Genomic DNA, 24,759 nt, shown 5'->3' on the forward strand with positions numbered 1-24,759 from the left:
TTTCAAATGAAGGTAAAAGCGAATCATTAAGTTCAATTATCGATTTGCTATGATTTTTTGAACATTGGCCGGTCTGTAAACTGTTCCGAATATGAGGGATGACTGTAACAAGATTTGATATTTGTCATTATGATTTTTTTTTTGTTATTGGATTATTATTGTAAACAGACTAATAACATTTTTAGTTATGCTTCGAACAAATTCTTGTTATTATTTATTGTTGTTTTAACAACTAATCCGATCCCAATAACAGTTGGAGGTATTCTTCCATAACAAAAAAAGTTATTCCAAAGTTGTTTTGGCTTTCACCCAATATTATTTATACCAATAACATATTTACATACACTTTCTGTTATTTTAACAGTATTTGTTATTAAAATGGTATGAATTTTGTTATGACCGTCTGCCCGGGAGTGGATAAATCTTCAAATGATCAACATGACGGCAGAGTTCACCAAATTCCAAAAATCAAAGATCAATCGAACGTTAAAAGTTTGAAAAGTTAAAGGTTTACAGAAGCACCCTATTTCCTGTTCGTTACCAGCCTTACAAAAAACATTTCATGATTAAGATTCAGGAAACTTCCATCTTACGTCAGTATCTAGACGTCCCAACTGATTGCTAAAAATACTTTATCCCAACAAGTTAATGGCAAAATCAAAGATTTCAGTTTACGTCATCCTGCTTAGACAAACCACTTCTGAGTAAGAGATTTTGATAAGAGTGTTCGGTTCTGTTAACAATTTATATTGCAATTTCCCAGAATTAGTACAGTTGAACAAATTTTTCTCAACAGAAGCATACGATAAGCCACAAAAGACTCACTGTGGGCTGTGATATTTAGAGTTCTTAGCTTCAAACGTTCCGTAACTTTTATCACAAAGGGTCATTTTTATTCTCACCTTAGTCACATGCGTATCATTCATATCCCTCATACGCATCGCTAAATTCGTACATAGTTTCGTAACAAACTAAATTGACTGTTCGCCTATCCTAACTATAACGTGATTAAGTACAATCTTCGAACATTCTTCCTCTATATTTACACTGCAGGTTCGCTCTAGCTTAGCCTCGCAACGCACTTCAGGTCACCGCGCAATCTCTCCCAAAAACAACCAACTCTTCTGACTTGGCAACACCCCGACCAGACCTGACCGTCGGCGCCCAACTTCTTGTGTGGGTTAATGCAATTCACTGGCGGGTGCGATAATTCGCGCGCTCGATTCTCCAAGCCTTTCGACTAATTATAACACTGGCTTATAAGCAGAGACACGATCACCATTCACTCAAGCGAATTGTTCCTCTCTGTTTTTAAAAAACGGGGGGCTCCAGCCATGTTGGATCGTTTAGCACCATTCCTTTCCGGTTCCAGCTTGGCACGAACCGGCGAACGAACAGGTTTCGTGCGGAGTTGTTTTCTTCGATACGGATCGTTTGGCCTAGTAATACTGCGTTTCGAGAAAACAACCGATGTGGGCTTTCACCTGGGACGTTTCTGTGCGATCGCGTTTGTTCTACACCACTAAGGGCTAGGTATTCTTAACCGATTAAGTAATAAGTAGTTATTAAGGTATAAACAAGTTGAGCACAGCCTTAACGTTCACTGCTTTTTTTTTGGCAACGCACACTCCCCCTCTAGCGAAAGAATGTGCCTTCCGGGCAGTATTTGAGGACTCCTTCCGTATCACTTCCGCTTCCTTCAGTTACTGCCGGATACCGGCGACTGGACCGGAATGGCCGCCACTATGCTGGCCGGAACCGGTGCCGACGCGTCGTACGGTGGTGGCTTCTCCTGCAGGTACTGCTGCTTTTCGTTCTCGGTACCGAAGCTGGCAACCTCCTCACGCGGAACGGCCCGACTCGCTTCCTGACTCGAAGATCGGCCCAAAATGCTCGCAAAGTTGAACGTTCTGCTGGTCGTCGGGGCGGGAGTTGTGGCCTGGGTTGTCGGCTGTGCGACAGTTTCCGCGGATTGTGATTGTGGCGGTGGCATCGAGACGGACATGGACAGATGGAGTAGTGCCGCCGGGTCCAGCTTGATGGCGTCGTCGTAGCTGGGTGGTGCCACCGCGACGCTGTCATAGTCTGGTGGCTTTTCGCAGCGACGCTCCTCGGCCGCGCTGATCACGTGCACCGGGTCGTCGTTCTGGAATGGGTTTTGGAGAGGTGGAGAAAGAAAGCAAAATTTAGTGATACAGAATTAAACGTTACATATGAATAGACTAGTTCACCTTGACTCACATTGGGATGAAAAAAGAAACAACGGAACGACATTTCATGAAGGTGTGATTTTCGGGCGTGATTGATAAATTATTACAAACGAGTTTAAGTCTCTATTCCTGGAACGGAAAATTACAGAGTTCTGATGCAATGTGACAAAAATGCGATTTCATTGCAATTTCTATCAATGCTTACTATCTTATTCAATGCACTCAATTGAAGTACTTTAACCACAGTGTACTCTCTGCTTTAACCCTTTCAGGCCTGAATTTTATTAAACATTGTTTTTTTTTATTAATGATGGAAAAATGATTCTTATGAGTTTATGACCATACGAAAATTATAGGCCAGTTTTGGAAATTTTGAATTTTGGGTCATATATGACTTATCAGGCCTGAAAGGGTTTAAAACAAGTATACTATTTTTAAAGAGTAAACATTATCATCGATAATATTAAGAACATTTTATTTCTGAAAATTTAAAATTATTTTAAAATCATGTTTCGAAATACTTGTATGGAAGTCATTTTTAAACAAATGTATATATTTAATATCGAAAAGGATTTCTAGACTTACTTAAGCATGACATCTCGAAACAGTGCTAATTGAACACATAGATTTCATATAAATTGAGCTTTTTGAGATATGAATTGCTTTCTTTTTATTTGAATAATAGATTTTAATGTTACAACCAATCATTGTACTGAAAAAGTTATTTTGACCTTAGTGTAATAAATATTGAGTTTTTGAAGGTCAGAAATTTTCACATAACTATCGTTATTTAACATTTATTTTAAAGCAAAAAAAAATCAGAAGTATTGTCATTTTCAAATTTATTGCCTTTAAAATTTTTTTTCTTCAGCTGGTGTGATCAACCAGGTCAAAAATGATTCAGATATTTTGTTTTGTCTTGGCAATTTTAGGTTCCGTTACACAGAAATTAGGAACTAAAAAATGAAAAGGATGAGTGAAAGATGTCAATTAATAAATAAGTAGGCATTTTTTATGGTGCATAAAATTTGCATTAAAATTATTAATAAATTTTCAAAAACATTTTTATTTTTTAAAAAAATCGGTAAAGTTGATTTCAAAACATACATTGAAAAAATGACAAATCGCTCAAAGAAATTTATTTTTTTCATTTTCTCCTTTACTTTGCACCGAACTTTAAGTTTGATATTTTCCTGAAAACCTTTCTTTTCAAAACTGTATTAAACTTTAGGAAAAAATAACCTAATTTTTGAATTTTAAATTGTTTCCTTTTAAATGAAACATTGTCAATTGAAAATTTTCATGGTATGGTTTGAAAATGGATTTTTGGGTTGGGTTGTAGAGGGTTAAGTCGTATCAAATCAAAAAGATCAAAAAAATGTTGCGGTGAAGTTTCATAGCAAAAACATATGCGTAAATAGGAAAGTTTAAAACTTCATGGACATTTTTCCCGAAAATGTAATTTAACATTGAAAAATTATGCATTCACTTGATCCATATTTTTATTAAAAAAAACTTCTGCTCAAATTGTTGCAATGTTCTTCAAACAATGTTAAATCTAAAATTACCACATCAATATCCAAAAAGACTCCATTAAATACAAAAATGTGTGTTTAAATTTGTCCAAGTAAAATAAACTATAACAAACATTGATCGTTGTCTATCCGTGTTATATTTTGTATTTTCTTCATTTTAAACAGATTTTTTAATTTGATTTTCACAAAAAAATGTATAATAAAATGTATCATGGGTTGTGGTAAGTTAGGGATATTACCTAAAAAAATATGTATTTTTTTTTTTTTTTGAGGAGATCATTTAACAAATGATTCAGAAATTCTATTAGCCACAGTATATATTTAACGTTTGATTCAAGCTGACAAAATAACAAATTCAATAAGGCCGTTGCAAATATTTTTCAAAGCTTATGTCACCCCCAATAAGGCCGTAGAACTTTTCAGCATTTATTTTGAAAAGTGTTGCTATTCGATTCTGTTATTTTTGGTATAGAAAAGTAGGCTATTTCGTCGTTCAAGAATGACAGGAATAGTAAGTAGTTTCACGACGGAATTGCAAAAAACACTTTTTTCATTCAAATGTTGAGACCATGGCTTGTAATTTCAATTTTCATATTTTTTTATTTTTTTCAAAAAACTTCAAAATTACAATGGATTTTTTAGTGCAATTCCCTTGCGTTTAGAATCATTTGGGTACGTTTGGGTTTTTTAAAAAAATCTTTTGAATTTTTTATAATTTTCGATGCACAGTATCGCAGTTTTTTTTTTTTGCTTAGGCTTTGTTTTTTTAAACCTTACATTTTTTGAAAATGATTGCAAAACAACTGCATTCAAATGTATCTGACTGTGGCTTGTTTTTGAAATTTCATACTTCTTTTTATAACCTCCATGCATGTATAGTATACATACACACAACATTTGGCATGTATACATACCGCTGCATTGCCTAATCGATTTTGTAGCCTTTCAGAAATTTTTTCAATAACTTGCTTTGTTAGGATTACATACTGGCTTGCTTCACCATACGTAACATTAGTTGATTGAGGTGTGCATTTTGATTATCAGCAAAATATGTTTATTCAAGTGTTTTGAAAAGACAACAAAAATCCATTATTTAATTGATTTTCAAGACTGTTTCAGTTTGTTTATTTAATTTATGTTAAATTATGGATTTTTTATGTCATTCCCCGAACAGACGGTAATAACTAAATTCATGCCATTTCAATAACAAATACTGTTAAAATAACAGAAAGTGTTATGGAATATTCTTGCAAAATCCATTTTAGCATAAGAGTTGACTAACAGTTTATGTTATCATAACAAAATTTGTTATTGGTCTGATATTGATTGAAAGCCAAAACAACTTGGGAATAACATTTTTTGTTATGGAAGAATAACTCGAACTGTTATTGGGATGATCGGATTAGTTGTTAAAATAACAAAAAATAATAACAAAGATTTGTTCGAAGAATCACTTCAAATGTTATTGGTCTGTTATTACAATAACAATCCAATAACAAAAAATCATAACGATGAATAACAAATCTTGTTATAAATAACATAAAATGTTATTGGACAAGTATTTTCAAATATCAAAAAATGTTATTCCCAAGTTATTTCCGTCTGCTCGGGTCTGCTCAATATTAAGATCAACGGCATATCACACCTAAATTTAATGCAGGTTTTGTTGAGTTCTATTTTTATCACCTCAATTTCACCAATAATCACCTTCTTTCACAAGCCCTCCAATTTCATAACACCCGCGCGCTCATAGCGACAGAGCCACGGCACTTCGCGTATGACGTTCCATTACACTACACTACTCTCTTCCCACTAAATCCCCCTTGCACTTGAGCAACACACTCACCTCCGCAGAAGACCCGGCTCGATTTGGAGTATGCAACCAGCAGCACATCGCCGTACAGATCAGACAGGCTCCGGCTATTCCATAAATGAAGGGAGCAGAGAAAAAAAAACACGTTGAGGTGGTTTCCCACACAGATTAGTCAGCTTCATTGAATGCGGTCACTCCAACCAGAACTTACCCAAAATGCACGCAACCCCGGTGTACCGGATCGGTTCCGCGTAGTCCTCGGCCAGGCCCAGCCAGTTGACCAGGGCGCCCACGCACAGCAGTATCATACCATACCGGTAGGGGCGCTGCGTTCGGCGCGACTCCTCCAAGGACATTACTGGAAATCAAGAGAGAAACGATCATAATTACAATTTGATTCAAAAATGATTTAAATTTCAAGCAGTTAATCGCGCTCCAAAACAGCACTCACTTAATCAAAAATTCAAAACGTGTTTTAGAAAATCACTACTTAAAATAATTATTCAATCTTCACAATATAGAACGACTCTCTATCGAGCGAATCTCGTACGGCAACTGAGCGCTCCCGGTCGGAGGCAAATGATATTATACAGCAGCAGTTCTGAGGCGTGAACAGCCAGCGCCGCGACGCGTCAACACTGTGTGACGTAGTAGTGTGTCGAACGCCGTGGCGGAGGCGGCGTCATCGATTAGCAGGTGGTATTTCCTCACCCAGAGTGATGATTTGCGTGCTGGAAATTGACGCCCCCCGTTTCGGGGCTCGTTGGAGTAAAAGTACTTTGGACATGGAAGTGATGACGTCCGAGGTGAGATAGTTTTGTTTTGTTTTGAAACTTTTCGTGCATTAGTTACGGAAGTTTGGGGGTTAATGGTATTACGCATTGGGATAGGTTTCAATAGACCATTGATCGAAATATAATCGTTGATTCTAACAGTAGTTAAATGAAAATGTAATAAACCAATCGCAATCGAGAACGCCAAGGCAAAGCTGTAGAGCGAATAATTTGATTTGATTTGAATAAACCAGGAGGAAAATGATGTTGTGTATTTTTTCAATAGACAAACAATAACATAATCAAAAATATATTTTGAAAACAAAAAAAAAATCAATGAGTTATTCGAATTTTAGATTATGGTCGACAAATTTTGTAAATAAATAAAAATTCAGAAAAGAAAATAAAAACGATATGAAACTCATTATTTTCTATTTTGATATTTACAAACAACTCATTGTTATGAAATGTACACAACTATTTAAAATTGTATCAACTACAAAAAATTCTGATCTCTGCATGAAGTAGAAATGATCCCCTATTATAAAAAATTTAAAATTAAAAAGAAATGGTTTTTTTCACGTCTATTTTTTTTAATCAAATTTAATTACAACGAAGATTTACACAAATACCAACTTCTGTCTTGAATAGAAAGAATTACAGAGAAACCTTTTTTTACGCGAAGCGTTACGTTGTTCTAATTTGTCGATATTTCTAGAAAGACGCAACATTTTTCCAATCTGATTAAAGCTACTTGCGAAACAAAAGGCGTAATGCCACCGCGTAAAAAAGGTTTTTCTGTACCTTGGTACCGTAAAATGGGGTCAATCGGGACAAATGGGGCGAATTGGGACAGCAGTTTTAACCATGTTGGAGCACAATATTTTGATTTTTCTGGTTGGTTTCGGTTAGAACAAACTCAGGCCAACAAAATGTGTACGTCCATTTCCAAATTTAAAAGCTTTAAGTGCTCTAAAAACTGCTGTCCCTATTCAAACTGTAGTCCCAATTCACCCCAGATTACGGTATTCATGAATATTGTTGATAAATTTGAAAACCTCAATTCAATTAACAGAGTTTTCCTCAAAAAGAAATTGAAATTTTGTCCTAAATTTTCCTAAACTTATAGAATTTATTGGAATAAAACAAAAAGTCAGAACATCAAACTAATAAAATAAAATTTAAGAACAAAATAATAATAAGCTTGAAAGAGTGAATAAATATTGCAAACTAGTGGGTGACAACTTTGGAAAGTATTAGTATTTCTCGGGAAAAAAGAAGCATTAGTGATGATATCACGGGCTTTTTTTAATTGTTATTTTATTTGATGCAATTTAAAACTTTATCACATAAATTTCCAAGCTCGTAGAAACGCTACAATTTGTATGATATTTCATAACATTTCTTAACGTTAATTTTTCGCTTGAAATTCAGAAGATGAGTTTAATTATGTATCATTAGCATGTTTCCTTTTTTAATTATTATTATTTATTGAATATTTGCATGCATTTAATATAAAAGGTCATTCCAAGTAAACATTTTTGGACTCGACCTTCACCGATTTGGACCTAACTTGGTGGGAACGTTCATCTATCGATAGTTATCAGACATCCCAAGTTTGGAGCTGTTTGGACCATCCCTCTACTTTCGACTATTTAATAAGAAACTTTTTTCTTTTAATCATAACTTTGCAACTATTTAAAAAAAAAAAGACTTTCTACAGGTTGCATTTGTCCAATTGTCCTAGAAATTCGATGAAAATAAAATGTAACCCTTAAATGCCCACATATATTATATTTAAATGTTTTTAGTGTTAATATTCAGTTTTGACCAATTCCTTATACTTTTATTTGTTTTATTTTATCACCATCGTGTTCCCCGGACAATTTTACAAATAATCAATGTAGAACTCAAACTAAAATGAACTATTGGCGAAAACTGTAAGTTTGTAATAGTTAAAATAAATTGTATACCTTTCGTTTCTCCATAAAATTTCGGATAATCTTTTCACAAAAAATAAATATTTTTTTTAAATAAGGCTCAAATTCTGCAACCTCGAAACCATGTATTTTACCAATTGAATAAATTCAATATTATGCAACCGCCATATTGGCCGCTATCTACGATTATATATTTTCAGTTCACTTTGGAGCATTATTGTAACATATTTGAGCTGAACAAATGGAAATGAAATGGAATTTGTGTTGATTTGAAAATCTATTGAGTTTTTGAAAGTTTTTGATGTTTATTATCGCGTAAAGTTTATTTTCGTCGAAAATTTTGTTTTCTTCAAATATTACATTTTTAGAAATTTATCATTGCAAAACAACTGAACTAGTGTAAAATGCATAAAATGCACACTTTTGCCAAAAAAAACTTGAAATTTTAAAATCGCTGCACTATTTTTTAAAACTGTGCCTATCCGAAACCAATCAAAAACATCCAAATATTGTGCAGTAAGAGCGTTCAAACAGCTGTCCCAATTCGCCCCATGTATTCAAATTCACCCTAGATGACAGTATGATTTCACTTTGACTGAAAAAATTTGAAAATTAGCAAATAGATACAAGAGAATCATTAGAGGATGTAAAATATGAATAAGAAAAAAACTCAAAAAAATATTTTTATAAATATCATAACAAAGAAGAAGCATTTTTTTGTACTTAATGTTTGTACTTAGTATGGGAAAAATAAGAAATTTCGAGAAAAAAAAAACAGGCAGTACAGACAGTCACGTTAGACTATGCAAAAAAATATATTTAAAAAAAATCAAAACTGCACGTTTTAGTGCCTTCAAATAACAATCCAAATATTGAGGTGGAAGGCATACGAGCAGTTGAGGGTTAAACCTTCTTAAACTCCAAAAGAGAAAAGTTACACTGGTCAGTTTCCAAACTTTCTTTAAGGCCAGCCTGTGCCATTGATAGCAGCTGATTTCATTCTCCCGGTTTCCAACTTGCAATCACACACATTCAATCAGTAAGAGTGTTGTGAAACACTCGATCCAGCGTGAGAATTCCTCAAACCGCCGGGTAATCCGTTATGAATGCGATTGCCCGGCAAGTTTTTTTTTTTTTTCACTTAGCCCGATGACGTCGTATTTGTCCGTTGTAGGCAGTTAGTAGCATCCCCAAGTAACTGCCTGAAACGGGTAACAATGTTCCACACGGTGTCGACCCGAACTGGATTTTGTTTACCAGCTTTTCGAAATGGGATGTTGTTTGCTCTCCCCCCACCACATTCTGGTCGATGCTTTCCGATTTGATTAGCGCACACGGCAACTTATCACCTACGAGTTAAAAGTTGGCGCGCGAATCGATTTACTCAAGTACTTGACGACCGGGCTGTCAACAGTGATGACGACGCTTGTTTGATTTAAGATTAAATGTGGCAAAGTTGTTGAAAGTGGTGAAATTAAAACGCAGATTCTGATTCTGCTTTTTTAAATTATTCGAAATCGTCTGCAAAACGAACTCTTTTATTCTAATTTACCTGTTCGGTAGCAAATACCTGCCGTACGGTGATGAGAGTTGTTTACCAGCACCATCGCAGCCCTGCTCGGATTGAAACTTTCCTTAAACACCTGTGAGCCAGTTGGGTTCACAACAAACACTAAAATGGAATGCCGGCGAGCAAATCTGGGCTGGAGGAGATATAGAACGACAAAGCAAATTGAAAATGATATACCTCTGATTGGTAGAAGTTTGCAAGGTGCTGTGAAATTTCAACCCTTGACATGTCGATGCCTCTGTGCTCTCTTATGCTAACTAGATAGGAAAACCAGCAAGCTAAGAACAAGAGAGCACAGAGGCATCGATGTATTGGCCAATCCAGGTGGGGTGTTATTTTTAGCACTGATTGGACAGCCTGTTGCAAACAAGATAGAACATGTCTATCAGAGTTGAGTGGCGGAGTGATAAGATAACCCTTTAGTGAAGCCAGTAGAACAATAATTAAATTGAACCTGATCAACAGAGAGATTGTAGTCCAACTAAAAGTATAAAAATGTGAACCATTTTTTGTTGCAAAAACAGGACAAAAATTCCTTCGAAAAATCTCTAAATAGTCCAAATCAAGGCATGAAAACAAGAGTACAATAGGGTGACAATTAAAAAATCGACATCAGGATACCCTCTGATTCGATTCCTTAGGCAAAAATAAGTATCTGTGCAAGGTGTGAGATTCTTGTAGGAAATTTAATTTCGTTCATCTTTTTCGAAGGGTACAAAACGATCCGAGTTGATCCTGATTTTTGGTGTTTTTTTTTAGTAAAACATATTTTATTATATACTTCCTTGTATACTTTCAAGTAAATAAGCCAATTTTTTTTCATCGCATTGCTAATAACTCATCAGGATCAACTCAGATCTTCTTGCACCCTTGGACAAAGTTGTAGGAAATTAAATTTCCTACAAGAATCTCACACTTGGACAATTTTGGGCGAGACCTGTGTTACCTGCTGCCAAAATCTTGAAGCGATGTTTTTCCTCATACATTTTAGCAATTTTCCCCATATAAACTTGAACGATACAAAGCGACTCCTTAACCTGAACCGATTTGGCTCAAAATATTGCCTAAAGAATCAATCCAGGAGGTATCTCTTCAGATTCCTCCAAAAATTTCAATTTTTCGTGTCACCCTAACGTAAAATCATAAGGCTAAAACGAAGATAAGTTTTTTTAAATATTTATTTTCTTTTTATTTTATTTTAATATTTTTATTTTTATTGGGAATCTCTTGTTTATTTTTTTATTTAACAGAAATTCCTCACGAAAACAGCCAGATTCGAAAAAAAAGTTGTCCAGTCGGGCCCAAAATTCAGGTGACGCGCTGTTTTGGCCCAAATAATAAAATCCGTATTTTTTTAGTTAACGCCGTATTATGGTGGTCGTAATATAGAAATTTTTATCAATTTAACTCCTGTAAATGAAACTCCTCTATTTTAAGCTATGTTATGAAAAGTTGTCCGAGAAATTCAAAAACTGCAAATCAAGTTTTATGAGACCTCTTGAAACATTAGAATAGAGTTTTAAAAGCCAAACTATTTGTCTCTAAAAGCCCAATCACTCACCTTTCATTTGCATGTTAAAATCGGTTTAAATGGTACCAAGTTATGATTGTTTTGAAAATGGTGATTCTTGTGAATATCCCTTTTTATTTATGACAAAAGGATTATAGTTAGCATTTACATTTTTTTTTTGAAAGATCGTTCGATGTAACCATGAGAATGTCATTCAAAACTTAACCCTTAAATAAGTTTTTATTCAAAATATCTCCATAAATCATTTATTGATTTTGAAAAAGTATAGGAAAGAAAAAAACCGAGTTGGTGATTTGACTTGCCTAATGCGACTTTCCCAACTTTGAGGTTTCTGTGATTAATATCCCCATTATTTTGATTTGACGCATTTTGTTACGATTGAATATTTAAAAAAAAAACATATTAGCATTAGCATTAGCATTTGGAGGACGCCCCACCACCGGAAGGCTCCACAACGCTTATCCCACTGTTTGGTCTGGTTGTGTTAGACCCTCATCCGGAACAATAATCCAACACGGGAGATACCATGTCTTCATCTTTTGATGAGTGTGTAATACAGCCCAGGGCATAAGGGGGTCCACGCCGGGTCCAAGCTATCCTCAGGGAAATGAAGGAATGTTAGTAAACACCTATCTAAAGTGCGCAGGGACCCCTACGTCACCTTAGTGGTATAGATGTTTGTAGGGAGGTTTTGGACTCAATGTTAGTATGAAAGGTAGTACCCTAGGATATACCTCAAGAGGTATTGCGGGTGATATGCATGTTGGTTTAATTGTTTGGGGTTTTCTGCAGTATCTGCTTTAACATTTGAAAATTAGACTCAAACAGCCGGCTGAAGAGTAAAATTGCTGATTTAGCATAAAAAATTTAAATTCATAAATCAGACTATTTATTATTAGGCACTAAGAATGAATTCTTAACTTATCGTAATGTTTAACGGTTGTAGTGTTTAAGTTTGTTTAAATTTTAATTTGATATTGTTATTTTATGGCATTTTAAAATGTACTTCTACAAGTTTTTAATGTTTTGTTTTGTTTAAGCAGTTTAGTTTAGTTGAAATATATGAACGACGTTAGTTTTGAGGCTGCAATCATGGACTAATTACGCTATAAACTCTAATCCACGATTTGAACTATCCAAGAACATAAAACAAACTCGATGTTGATGAGTTACGCGACGATAAAAATAGCTAAGTTCAAATCTAACTTTTAAAACATAGCACCGAACACTTTACTTTTCCGAATAAAAAAATCACGAATTTAAAAGACTGTATAACCGCCTCTAAAGTATGTAGAAAACCGAATTACATCAAACTGCCGTTACTGTTCACTTTTGACAGCCTGTCTGCTCCGAATGTTTCGTTTGTCTCGCTCATACCGTCATGACGATGAGCGTGATCCCGGCGCGAGAAAATTGGCAGAGTGCGAACAATAAAAAGAGAGAAAGGATATTTGTGGAAAGATCTCACCCGAGTTGCGTAGTTTCTCTGGACAATCCCTGGCATCATACTCCCGGCCACGCAATGGAGGGTGGCCAGGGTAAGCGGAGAAGATGTGAGCCATCTCCATAAGCTTGCGAGGTTCAACCTGCTCCACGGCGTCAATGGTTTATAAACGAGAACTTTATCGGTCTCGCTCACTCCAACATGCTGTTGAATCTTTCACCCAAACACAGTCTCCACTCCCCTCCCTCCCCCCCCCAACCATCACCAATCATTTCTCGCCAGGAAGTACCACAAAAATGAACAGCACCGCACTTCAAAGCTGAGGCACACCAGATACACAACCCAAATTCACTTAAATTTTCCACAATTTTAGCTCAGGCATTGATTTCTTCACAAACAGCAGGTTTTCCATCTTTTTCCATCCTGGCTCCCACTGTCCTCTATCATTAAGGCAGAAAAACAACATCTCCTCTCTCACTCTCCCCCACTGATCCGCAAAACGTCACGTCATCGCAACATCCACGACAACACCAATACACTAACACACTTCACTGAAAGCAACATGAAAAATGTCAGAGCCGGAGGGCGTAGCTCTAATCCGGGAGTGAGGCAGCAAAATAGTAAACACTTAAATTCACGAATTTACTCAAATACCAATCAAAACGATTCACTTTCTGTGGTATTTAAACTTCAGAAACATTATTTCACTTTTTCAGCTCAGAAATGCAACGAAATTCCAGTTTTTCACAATCTAAAACTTAGACGCGAAACAAACGTGACCGGTCACGGAGGCAGTGTTGTCAGAACTCATATTTAAAAAAAAACATATGAAAACAAAAAAAAAAAATGATAAGGAATCTGAAATACAAAAAAAATAAATGGGCAAAGGATTATGCTTTAAAACTGTAGAACAGAGCAAATACTATCTCAAAAACAATACCTCGATAAATTGTCACCAACGTGCTAACTTGTCGTACGTGCATTTTGGCCAAATTTAGTTAAGAACGCCATTTTGTGCAGCTAACAATGCCTCACCTGTTGATCTTAACAGATCCCCAAAATTCGATTTGAATCCTGAGATATTCATCGAAATCCGAAAACTCCGTGCATTTTTTCACTTTACATATGAAAATAGTTTCAATATTATCGTGCTATCTTGTCACTCACTGAAAATTGATGAAAGTGCGACAAACTGGTCAAAGGGGTTTCAGGTCAGAACGCGTTTGACGCACTCGGGACTCCAGCAACCAACTTCAACCAAACTTCGGGACAATACACATAATGGTCAGCCAAACAAAACGTGTTTGTTATTGTTTACATTGCGTGCTTTCGTTTTTGTTTTTTCAAGGTCAAACATCAAAATGCGACGTCGAAATGCAAATCAAAATTATTGAAAATTGAAGAAGAAATCACACAAGATAAATGGAAAAATAAAATTTAGAGGTAACAGATAGAGAAAAGTAGGTAAATAAATTCAAAAATTAATATCTGCATATTAGAAAATTGTCTTTCAAACTAGTCAATTTGCGAATATTTTAAAAATTACAAAAAGGATAGTTTTTTAAATTGTAGACCCAAAATAGGGACCAAATCTTTGTGATTTTTATGGTAATACGCCCAGCAAAAAAAAAGTGTAACTTTGGAAGGTTTAATTTTTGAAGGTTGGCATTACACCAGAAAAGAAGTAAAATTACACATTTTCAGATGTAAAATTACGCATTTTTTGATACATAAAAGATGTACCCCTTCCCAGATGTAATATTACCATGACTTTTTTACTATGCAAATTATCAAGGATTGTAGCGCTATCTTTTAAAATCGACTTCCATTCAAGATTCCCCGAACAACGCCCTTTTCCTTGTTTACAAACAATTACCCCATTCAGTTCCTCTTAATTTGCATCGGTTCACGTAACCCATAAATCACATCTCACACCTTCCAAGAGATGCTGAGTGGGCGATTATTTTTTTCATCCTCAGCCGACGACGACTAATCATCACCCCTTTGAGACTGTTCAGCGGTAATAGTGGGCGATATCGGGCCCGGGCTCAGATTTGTTCTTCATCAATCGGCCGGTCGAGCAAATTATCAGCATTTTCTATGCTCGATGGAGGTAGGGCCCACAAGTCCGACCAGTTTTGCTGGGACTCGAGTGGAAGATGGGGCTTCCAAACAACGGAACCAAAATAAAGGCAAACTGCCTTCGGCAAGAAACTGTTGTTTTCTTCTTGGTACAGTGTGGTTCGAGTTGTATGAGACAGATTTATTAGAAATTACTGAATAATTCAATTGTTTTGGTGGAAAAGAAGTTGAGAAAGTTAATCATAAGTTTTTTTTAAACGATGATTTTTTACTTTTACAAAGCTTATCCCAATAACTTTTAACTGCATCGTAGACAGCTCATTTACAAATCTACTGCGCTGCTACCTCAGACGCGTTCTCCGCTCGGTGGCCGTATCGAGTTCGGTGGGAATATTTTAATACCCTTTTTTGGGTGTATAAGTTGATGACCAACAGCCCGTTATCCATTTAGCCGGCCGGAGCCCATTCGGAAGTGGCCGAAGCAGCTGTTTGGGGTTTGTTTCTGTTTCGAAGATCATCTCTTGAATAAGATGGTTTTAAACGCGGAAGTTCGCTGCGGAATTTATTGAGCTATAAATAGTTGACGAATATTGATCTTGAAATGCATGAAAAGAATAAATTGAAGATGCATTCTATAAAAAGGTTTGTGACTTGAATTCAAAAATGTACTTTAAAAACATTGGTTAGTACACTCTGAAAATCTGTTTCATTAAACCACAAGATAAAACAAATGAAAAATAAATTTAAGATTGGCACTAAAAAATCCACAAAATTTTAATTTGTCTCAATCAAATTTGTCAGCAATTACTTGAATTTGCCTCATTTTCCTACCCAATCTGCTACCGGACCGGCGACTGTAAGTGTGAGCGATCATGACTCGACCTGTTTTGGGGCAGGTCTACAAATCTACGCGATACGGGCCAAGCTATACACAAAAGGAAATTACCGAGGGGGTAGTTAAACTGAGCAAAAAATAGGTCTTGAAGATTTGGGTAGTAAATATCGTGGAACGTTGAACTTTTTTGCGGAGGAACTGAACTAAATCGTGGGGTTTTGTTTAATGTGTTTTTTTGTGTACCAGAGTGATTGCCGATCGTTTGAAACCGGATAAATTAACTTGATTCTTTTGGGAAGCGATTCGATTGAAACTAAACAATGAGCAGTGTTAATTGAAAACCTAAATCACTTCCTTTTTAATTTCATTTGATTTCGGGATTTGGGAAGTTTATAAACTTTTTTTTTTGAAGATAGGAAAAATAATACAAAAAAATGGAATGTTAGCTGATCAAAATATAATATCCTCCGTTGATATAGTTCCTAATAAAAGTCTTAGAAGATTTCAAAAATTTTATTGTAAATTTTGAAAGTTACATAAAAGTTTGCTAAATAAAATCACAAAATCGCCTCAAACTTTGTGATGTCCTTCTCCATGACCCAATATGCCATTTTGTGTCATTGCTTCACACAAAAAAGTCTCCAAACTGTTTGACAGCTGTCCATACTAAAATGTATGTTATTTTGAAGGAATTTTTTGCTAGATTTGGTGTCTTCGGTAAAATAGTAGGTATTTATGAGGCTATAAAAAAAGTTACACGAATTATTTTTTTGTAATTTTTTTTATTACGCAAAACATTTTTGGCAAAATTCGTATGTATTTGATTTTTGAAATGTTTTGATTTGTTTTAGGAGACATAACCCCAAAACTTTTGAGCCATAGAACTACGGCCAAATTTCGATGTAATTTTGATTGACGGAGAAAAAAAACTAAGCAGGAAAATTGATGTTTTCAAAGTTTTACCCATGTCGTCCCCCATTTCCTGCTGTCACACCTATTTTTTTTTTTGGTTCTCAGAATTAATATTTTAATGTTAAGAAATTAAACGTTTGTGATCGTTTACACCCAAAACTGGGCATCGCTTGTCCGAGAGAATAATGGCCTCGAGTCGAGAGAATAGTGGTACCGTTCACGGACACAGAGAATACAGCTCGAGATTGACGAGAGAATTATTCTATCGAGGTTCATTTGCAAAAAAAGTTCATCCGTCAAAACAAAAAACCAAAAGTGTCGACTACGGGAATCGAACCAGAGACCTTTGACACACTAACTCAATGACTTAACTGCCTCGGCCACCACAGCTTGGTGAACAAGGAGTGGTCAGATGTCAATGTATGGCACTTGTTGGAGATTTATTGTTTCAATTAACGAATGAACTCATTTGTTATAGGTGGTGTGCGTTGGTAGCACTATTCTCTCGATTTTGGCGCTAAGCCCTCAATAAATTTTGAGGGAACGATTCTCTCGACTCGGAATTTTGGGTGTACTGATCGTTTCGAGAAAAAAAAATTGAAAATTTTGCACTCTAAACTAACATAAATTTCATAAGAGCTCTCTTTTGAAATGTTTGTCTTGATTAAAAAAAAATCAAGATATTTTTTTAAGAACACCCAAAACTGGGCATCGCTTGTCCGAGAGAATAATGGCCTCGAGTCGAGAGTATAGTGGTACCATTCACGGACACAGAGAACACAGCTCGAGATTGGCGAGAGAATTATTCTATCGAGGTTCATTTGCAAAAAAGTTCATCCGTCAAAACAAAAAACCAAAAGTGTCGACTACGGGAATCGAACCAGAGACCTTTGACACACTAACTCAATGACTTAACTGCCTCGGCCACCACAGCTTGGTGAACAAGGAGTGGTCAGATGTCAATGTATGGCACTTGTTGGAGATTTATTGTTTCAATTAACGAATGAACTCATTTGTTATAGGTGGTGTGCGTTGGTAGCACTATTCTCTCGATTTTGGCGCTAAGCCCTCAATAAATTTTGAGGGAACGATTCTCTCGACTCGGAATTTTGAGTGAAGAACACAACATTTCACGAATGTTTCATTTTTTTTATTGAAAATTGGACCATTAGTTGCTGAGCTATTCGCCTTAGAAAAAATTAAGAGTGTCTTCAAAAACTTAAAAGCTTCATCAAACTATGGATTAAAATCTTAGTTTAACAAATGTTTTCAAACAAAAGTTTAGAGAAGACAATAACAAACAAATTATATGTAAAAGTATGAGATTAGCAAATACCGTTCAGACTCGATTAAAATTTTTAATTTTAATCAAATCACAAAAATGGGTTTGGATGTTTACCTATAATATGATACGGTTATTTTATTGACTTAACTTTCTACAGCCAAACCTCGCCTTTGAATCTATCTATTTTTTAACCAATTTTCAATCTTTAAAAAGCATTGGAAAGACGAACTCATTAAATTTAAGAAGATTTTGGGATGGAAATTTTTTACCAATGTTTTTAAAAATGCCTTTTTAGGGGTCAACTTTGGCTGTGTTTTTTATTAAAATTTCCTATATTTTGAGTAGAAAGAAGCATGCAGTAATTTTTGTAGTGTCCCAGACAATTTCTCTACGCATTTTTTTTTACAATTTACCAAATACTACCAAAAAAAAACACAAACTAAACAAGATTAATGCAAAATGAAACACACAAAAAATTTGGGCAATTGAGGGTTAACCTGAAATCTAGAAAACTTTTATAATTTGTTAAGGACGTATTAGACTATGACAAACAAACAAACAAACTCGTAATACACAAGATTGCAAGTTTGGCCAACTGTCAAACCAAGTTTTTCGATTTGTTTATGTAAAGATAAATAATAATATTTTAATAATATTCTAATTTTCTTTGGCAATAGGAATTGAATGATTAGCCCAAGTAACATTTTTTCCAGGAGTTCTACAAGAGCCCTTCAAGATAGCTACAGCATAGCAGTTTGGACCGCGGTAGGATAAAATTCTCTTCAAGTACTCTTCCAAACTCCTGAAGAAGTTTCGAAGAGAATTTTATCCTACCGCGGTCCAAACTGCTATGCTGTAGCTATCTTGAAGAGCTCTTGTAGAACTCCTAGAAAAAAATGTTAATTGGGAGTTTTATATACTTAAATGTTGAGATTCTTAACTCTAAATTTTTAGAACAATAATTTTTCCTCAGAAAAATCGAGCTATCAAAAATGACTCACTCCCAAATTAGTATCGACCAAAATAAATGCTCTTTTCACTACCCCTTATACAAGCAATTCAAGTGCAAACATACAAAGCTCTTGCTTCCATCTGTCACTTTGGTCACTTCGAAATTCCGCACACATCCGCGCGCGAGTGTCTCTCGTGTTAGCACCAAATATTGGTTCATTAGAAGGCACACACACGCTCAGCATGCCGCAAAACTTGACAATAAATAAGTCCTTGAACCAGTCTCAAAGCGATTCCTTCCAACAACTAAGCTAATTCAGATATTAAAAGAACACACAAGCAAACAAAAGAACACACACACACATGCTCACTCCGGTGTTAAACAGAACCTAGGTCACACAGAACAACCCCACAGTTGCACAACCAAGAACACCAACGCTTGAACTCGACGCTCACCTGTCGGCACCACCGGTGGGTTGTTGGTCACGTACAGTGTTCTACTCCTCTGAACCATATCGCCCAGCATCGACATGTTGATGAACTCTGTCTGTATGTTCGCGCTCTTGTCCGTCAAAATCCGCCGGACTCTCTTTGTCCGGGCCCGAACCGGTGTCAACTGGTTTGCACTCCTCCCCCCAGGTGACACACTCTCGCAAGTCGTTGACTGCTTCCTAAGAGGTGTCGTCGCTTCAAGTGTGTGTGTGTGTATGTCTCGATCGTTAACCTATTTCCGACAACTCTCGACAGTGAGAGCTAAACCCGATTGAACGGTTTACACCGCAGCAGGTAAGGTAATTGAGCTCAATTGAGCTACCGGGGCTCGAAAGACACTTTCACAAATCCGCTCCGGGTAGGTTCAACGCGAAGATCAACGGGAAGATTGTCGGCCCAGCCACTCGCGACGCGGTACAAACTCACTCTGGCGGTGCACGAGATACTGCCGGCACCGATCAAGGCGTATGCATATGCGGTGGAGCGGGTCTTGCGGGGTGAAACGGTACAAGAAACTTATTTGAAATCAGGATTACGTAAGACATCAACAGCATCGCTTGAACTCATGATCCCGGACCTTAACTATCTACGAATGACCCAGTTGTCTCCAGAATTGATCGCGTTCAACGAGATCACACCTTCAAAATGCTGAATTGACCCCCACCTGCCCTGAAACTGTTAGTACGACAAGATGAGCGTGATAGGCCTATCGTGTGTGTACAAAAGCCACCCAAGCGAGAAGATACCCTAGCATCAAATCTTATCTTGAAACTAGCTCAAACCTGGAGATGTCGGTGATGGGTTTGCGCACTACTTTGCGCGACAGGTTGGCGGCGTGTAACTTTTTTTAAGAGAGTGTGATGCGCAATAGTTGTTGGTGCTAAAATGCGCAAGATATCGTGCCAAATGCACGTACGATATACAATGGGAACAACACTATGCAATATCTTGGTCCAACAGTGCACTAAAAGTTTGTAAACAACCGCTCGAAACTTGAGGAACACTCCTCCACCGGGTTGAGTCATATGCAAGTTTAAGAACGCAAATCAGAACAAGGGGATTTGAGTTTGCGCTCTATACTTGGAACCGGTTATTAGTTATGAATCGGTGATTTTGCCAACGGATGCACTTAGAAGGGCAATCTAACTATGGCAGCGGAGCAGACAGCGATTACGGCTAGAATGTGTTATTATTTACGGACTTACCAGCGCTGAGATTATGCAAGTGGTATTCCCGGCAAATGTGACGGTGTCAACGATGATCCACAACTCGACATTTTTGAAATTGATGTCAATTAATGCTTCAGTTTCGTAAAGCTATGATAGATTTTAAAGCCATAACCAGCAAGAGTGTCACTGGAATACGGATTAATCCGTTTTGCTTCAAAGAGCCCCATGTCATCCAAAGACCCCGGGAGTTAATATCTGTGTCCGTATGTCCAGTCAAGCGAGTGGTCGTCTGATTTTGACCCCGGATCATGTCCGTATTGCCTCAGGGAGTACGATAGACTACTTCATTAATGAAATGGGATGTTCCAGGTCATCCGAGAACTCCCTGGAGTTAATACCTGTTGTTCTACCGCCATAATAAGCAAGAGGTCGTCGGATTTTGACCCCGGATCATACTCGTATTGGTTCAGAGAGCATGGTAGACTGCTTTACTGATACATTGGGATGTTCTAAGCTATCCGAGGACTTCCTGGAGTTAAGACCTATTGGTCTACTGCCATAACAAGCAAGAGGTCGTCGGATTTGGACCCCGGAACATATCCGAATTGCCTCAAAGAGTATAAAGTAAAAAGTAGTAAAAAGTGTGGTAGACTACTTTACTGCTACAATGAGATGTTCTAAGTCTTTCGAGGAAATTCTCAGAGTTAACACTCAATTTTCTGATAATTACGAAACTTCCTGCCCATTAGTAGTCTTCTTCAAACAGCGTGCTGATAATACTTTCAAATATCTGCGCACACACCTTTCTGTCTATCAAGTACCCATCAAATTCACCGCCAATTGGCAAATGTTTACCTTTGCTGTTGCAGTTCTCAGCTGACTGCTCTCATCGCTACAACCGTTAGACTCTTGCTCGTGGCTTTGCACAGACTGACATGAGCCGACTTATTAATAATTTATCTTATTTATTCTTTTTTCCCTCTATCTTTCGAAAAACCAACCTGCAACCTTCTATCTTCGAAATTGCATCAGGATTATATCATAAATTTCAGCTACATATAAGTGAACATTTTCCCTCGCCATGGCGAGAGTGTTACACTTTCGTTCCCAGCTCAAACTGTATCCCATGATGATGATGATAACTCTCTCAGAGGTGTAGCGCGCTGTGAACAAGTATAACCAAACACAGATCGTTTATCTGCGATCTGAGATGGGTTTATCTCGCGCCCGATGAGCTTTCAGCCAACTCTGACGTTTGTTTGTGAACTGGTTCAATTGTTTCCCTCGCGCCGGCTGAAGCACGCTGCTTGTGTCCAAATTTCTTGAAACTTTATCACCTGAAGCTATAAGCTCGTACGGAGATCCGACAACGCGGAGGAAGAGCCATCTTATCGTGAGCAGCCTGGCGACGTGACTTTTGCGAGCTTTTCGTCGACCGGCGAGCCACTTGACCGGTTTGAAGTGGTTCTAGAATTGCTCCGGTATGATAAGCGATATATACGTATAAGAGAAGCGGGGGCGCTCTAGCTTGGCGTGACGCAATTTAGGTTAGGTGACGGAACGGCGCAGATAAAGGATTTGAGGTATTGCGACTAGGAAAAAGACCTGATGCGTAGATTTCCAGGAAAACAAGACAATGTTGGATATGTAACGTGAACTTAAGAAGAAGTAGTTGGGTAATTCTCCGCCAACTCACACAGCAGTTGCCCCGACCCCTCTTCGATTTGCGTGAAACTTTGTCCTAAGGGGTAACTTTTGTCCCTGATCACGAATCCGAGGTCCGTTTTTTGATATCTCGTGACGGAGGGGCGGTACGACCCCTTCCATTTTTGAACATGTGAAAAAAGAGGTGTTTTTCAATAATTTGCAGCCTGAAACGGTGATGAGATAGAAATTTGGTGTCAAAGGGACTTTTATGTAAAATTAGACGCCCGATTTGATGGCGTACTCAGAATTCCGAAAAAACGTATTTTTCATCGAAAAAAACACTAAAAAAGTTTTAAAAATTCTCCCATTTTCCGTTACTCGACTGTAAAAAATTTTGGAACATGTCATTTTATGGGAAATTTAATGTACTTTTCGAATCTACATTGTCCCAGAAGGGTCATTTTTTCATCTAGAACAAAATTTTTCATTTTAAAATTTCGTGTTTTTTCTAACTTTGCAGGGTTATTTTTTAGAGTGTAACAATGTTCTACAAAGTTGTAGAGCAGACAATTACAAAAATTTTGATATATAGACATAAGGGGTTTGCTAATAAACATCACGAGTTATCGCGATTCTACGAAAAAAAGTTTTGAAAAAGTTGTTCGTCATCGATCATGGCCGTTCATGGTCACCCGCGACAGACACGGACGACGAAACAAAGAGAAACGCAAAAAGTAACTTTTTCAAAACTTTTTTTCGTAAAATCGCGATAACTCGTGATGTTTATTAGCAAACCCCTTATGTCTATATATCAAAATTTTTGTAATTGTCTGCTCTACAACTTTGTAAAACATTGTTACACTCTAAAAAATAACCCTGCAAAGTTAGAAAAAACACGAAATTTTAAAATGAAAAATTTTGTTCTAAATGAAAAAATGACCCTTCTGGGACAATGTAGATTCGAAAAGTACATTAAATTTCCCATAAAATGACATGTTCCAAAATTTTTTACAGTCGAGTAACGGAAAATGGGAGAATTTTTAAAACTTTTTTAGTGTTTTTTTCGATGAAAAATACGTTTTTTCGGAATTCTGAGTACGCCATCAAATCGGGCGTCTAATTTTACATAAAAGTCCCTTTGACACCAAATTTCTATCTCATCACCGTTTCAGGCTGCAAATTATTGAAAAACACCTCATTTTTCGCATGTTCAAAAATGGAAGGGGTCGTACCGCCCCTCCGTCACGAGATATCAAAAAACGGACCTCGGTTTCGTGATCAGGGACAAAAGTTACCCCTTAGGACAAAGTTTCACGCAAATCGAAGAGGGGTCGGGGCAACTTTTCCCGATTTCGTGTGAGTTGGTAGAGAATTACCCAGTTCTGATTGATAGAATACCACTGTTGAACTTAAAGGCTTGAACATTAAAATCATTCTTGATACATCAAAAGCAATGAAAAAAACAGTCTAGAGCCGATTATCCGAAGCCACGATTATCCAAAGTTTCTTTTGAGCTTTGAGGCATGTCCAATTTTGTTTTGTGTTGTTTTTCAGGTAAAATTATCACATAAACCCAAAATATGATCCAAAATCAATATTTTGACAATTTTGGTCAATTATGAGTAAAGATTCGGATTCAACGAGCAAAATTACATGAAAAATCATGTAGTTGGAATATTTTTGGAATTCGTTAGGATGGTCCCATACACTTTTTCCTTGAAACCAGATATTTTCAAATTAAGATACCGTAAACCGGAGTTTCAGTTCAATTTTGAAATTTTTGAAAACTGTCAAGATTTTCCTCAAGATTATCATTTTTAAAACATGAACTGAGGTATGTCACACAAGGTCCCTACACTATTTGTGGAAAAAATGTTTTTAATACTGTTTAAAAATTAAAAATTGCGTTGAAAATTCTTATTTTGAATTCTGGGGCGACTTTGATAGTTATAGTTTTTTCTGTTAAACTCAGATTTAATGCGTTCAAATTTTACTTTTAAGTCAAATGTACTATCACTTTGGTTTTCATATATTTTTTAAGGAAAAAAAAATCAATGTTTAAATTTAATTAACTCAGTTTATAAGATTTTAAACAAAAAACATTTTAATTTAAGGTAAAACTGCTGAAAACTCACAATTTTTCCTACACAGAAAAATTCATGATCATTTTTTCAGTCTGAATTGAACGAAAATTATATCATAAAAGAGATAATATTCAACCTTCAGAAAATACAACTTCAAAATTTACATTATTTTTACTGTGTAGAATCCGTTAAAACTATAAACTTGTGAATAAACATGTTTATAAAATTATCGATTCATATTGCGTTTTAAACTGAATTCGAAGCACTGATAAAAAGTTTACATATTTTATATTAAATTTGTTCCACAGAAAATGATTATAAATTTGAAGATTTTTTGAATTATATTTCAAAAACTCATAATATTTATTATTTACAAACATATTTCACCCAGAATCCGAAAATGCATTCCGATTCGAATCCATGGTATTCGAGAAATTCTAACACTTTGAGAATATTAAATAATGCTATTCATCAACATTTTCTCAA

At 36.3% G+C, this 24,759-nt stretch overlaps 1 protein-coding gene across 9 annotated transcripts in view; it reads right to left on the reverse strand.

The window, feature by feature from the left end:
* Nucleotides 1-867: 867 nt before the first annotated feature.
* The window catches only part of LOC120419863 (uncharacterized), a 65,676-nt gene continuing 41,784 nt past the window's right edge, over nt 868-24,759 (reverse strand). For 4 of the 9 annotated variants that reach the window (XM_039582740.1, XM_039582748.2, XM_052707455.1 and 1 more), the window contains exons 2-4: nt 5,770-5,916; nt 5,592-5,665; nt 868-2,146 (exon numbers count right to left, since the gene is read on the reverse strand). In XM_039582740.1, coding sequence (XP_039438674.1) covers nt 1,700-2,146; nt 5,592-5,665; nt 5,770-5,916 — 668 coding nt within the window. In that variant the 3' untranslated portion in view covers nt 868-1,699. Of the gene's footprint in view, nt 2,147-5,591; nt 5,666-5,769; nt 5,917-6,009; nt 6,141-9,823; nt 9,950-19,337; nt 20,022-24,759 lie in introns of those variants that run through there. The other 5 variants (XM_039582714.2, XM_039582704.2, XM_039582731.2 and 2 more) reach the window with 5 other exon arrangements.

This window comes from Culex pipiens, chromosome 2 (assembly GCF_016801865.2).
Source record: "Culex pipiens pallens isolate TS chromosome 2, TS_CPP_V2, whole genome shotgun sequence".
Lineage (NCBI taxonomy): Eukaryota > Metazoa > Arthropoda > Insecta > Diptera > Culicidae > Culex > Culex pipiens.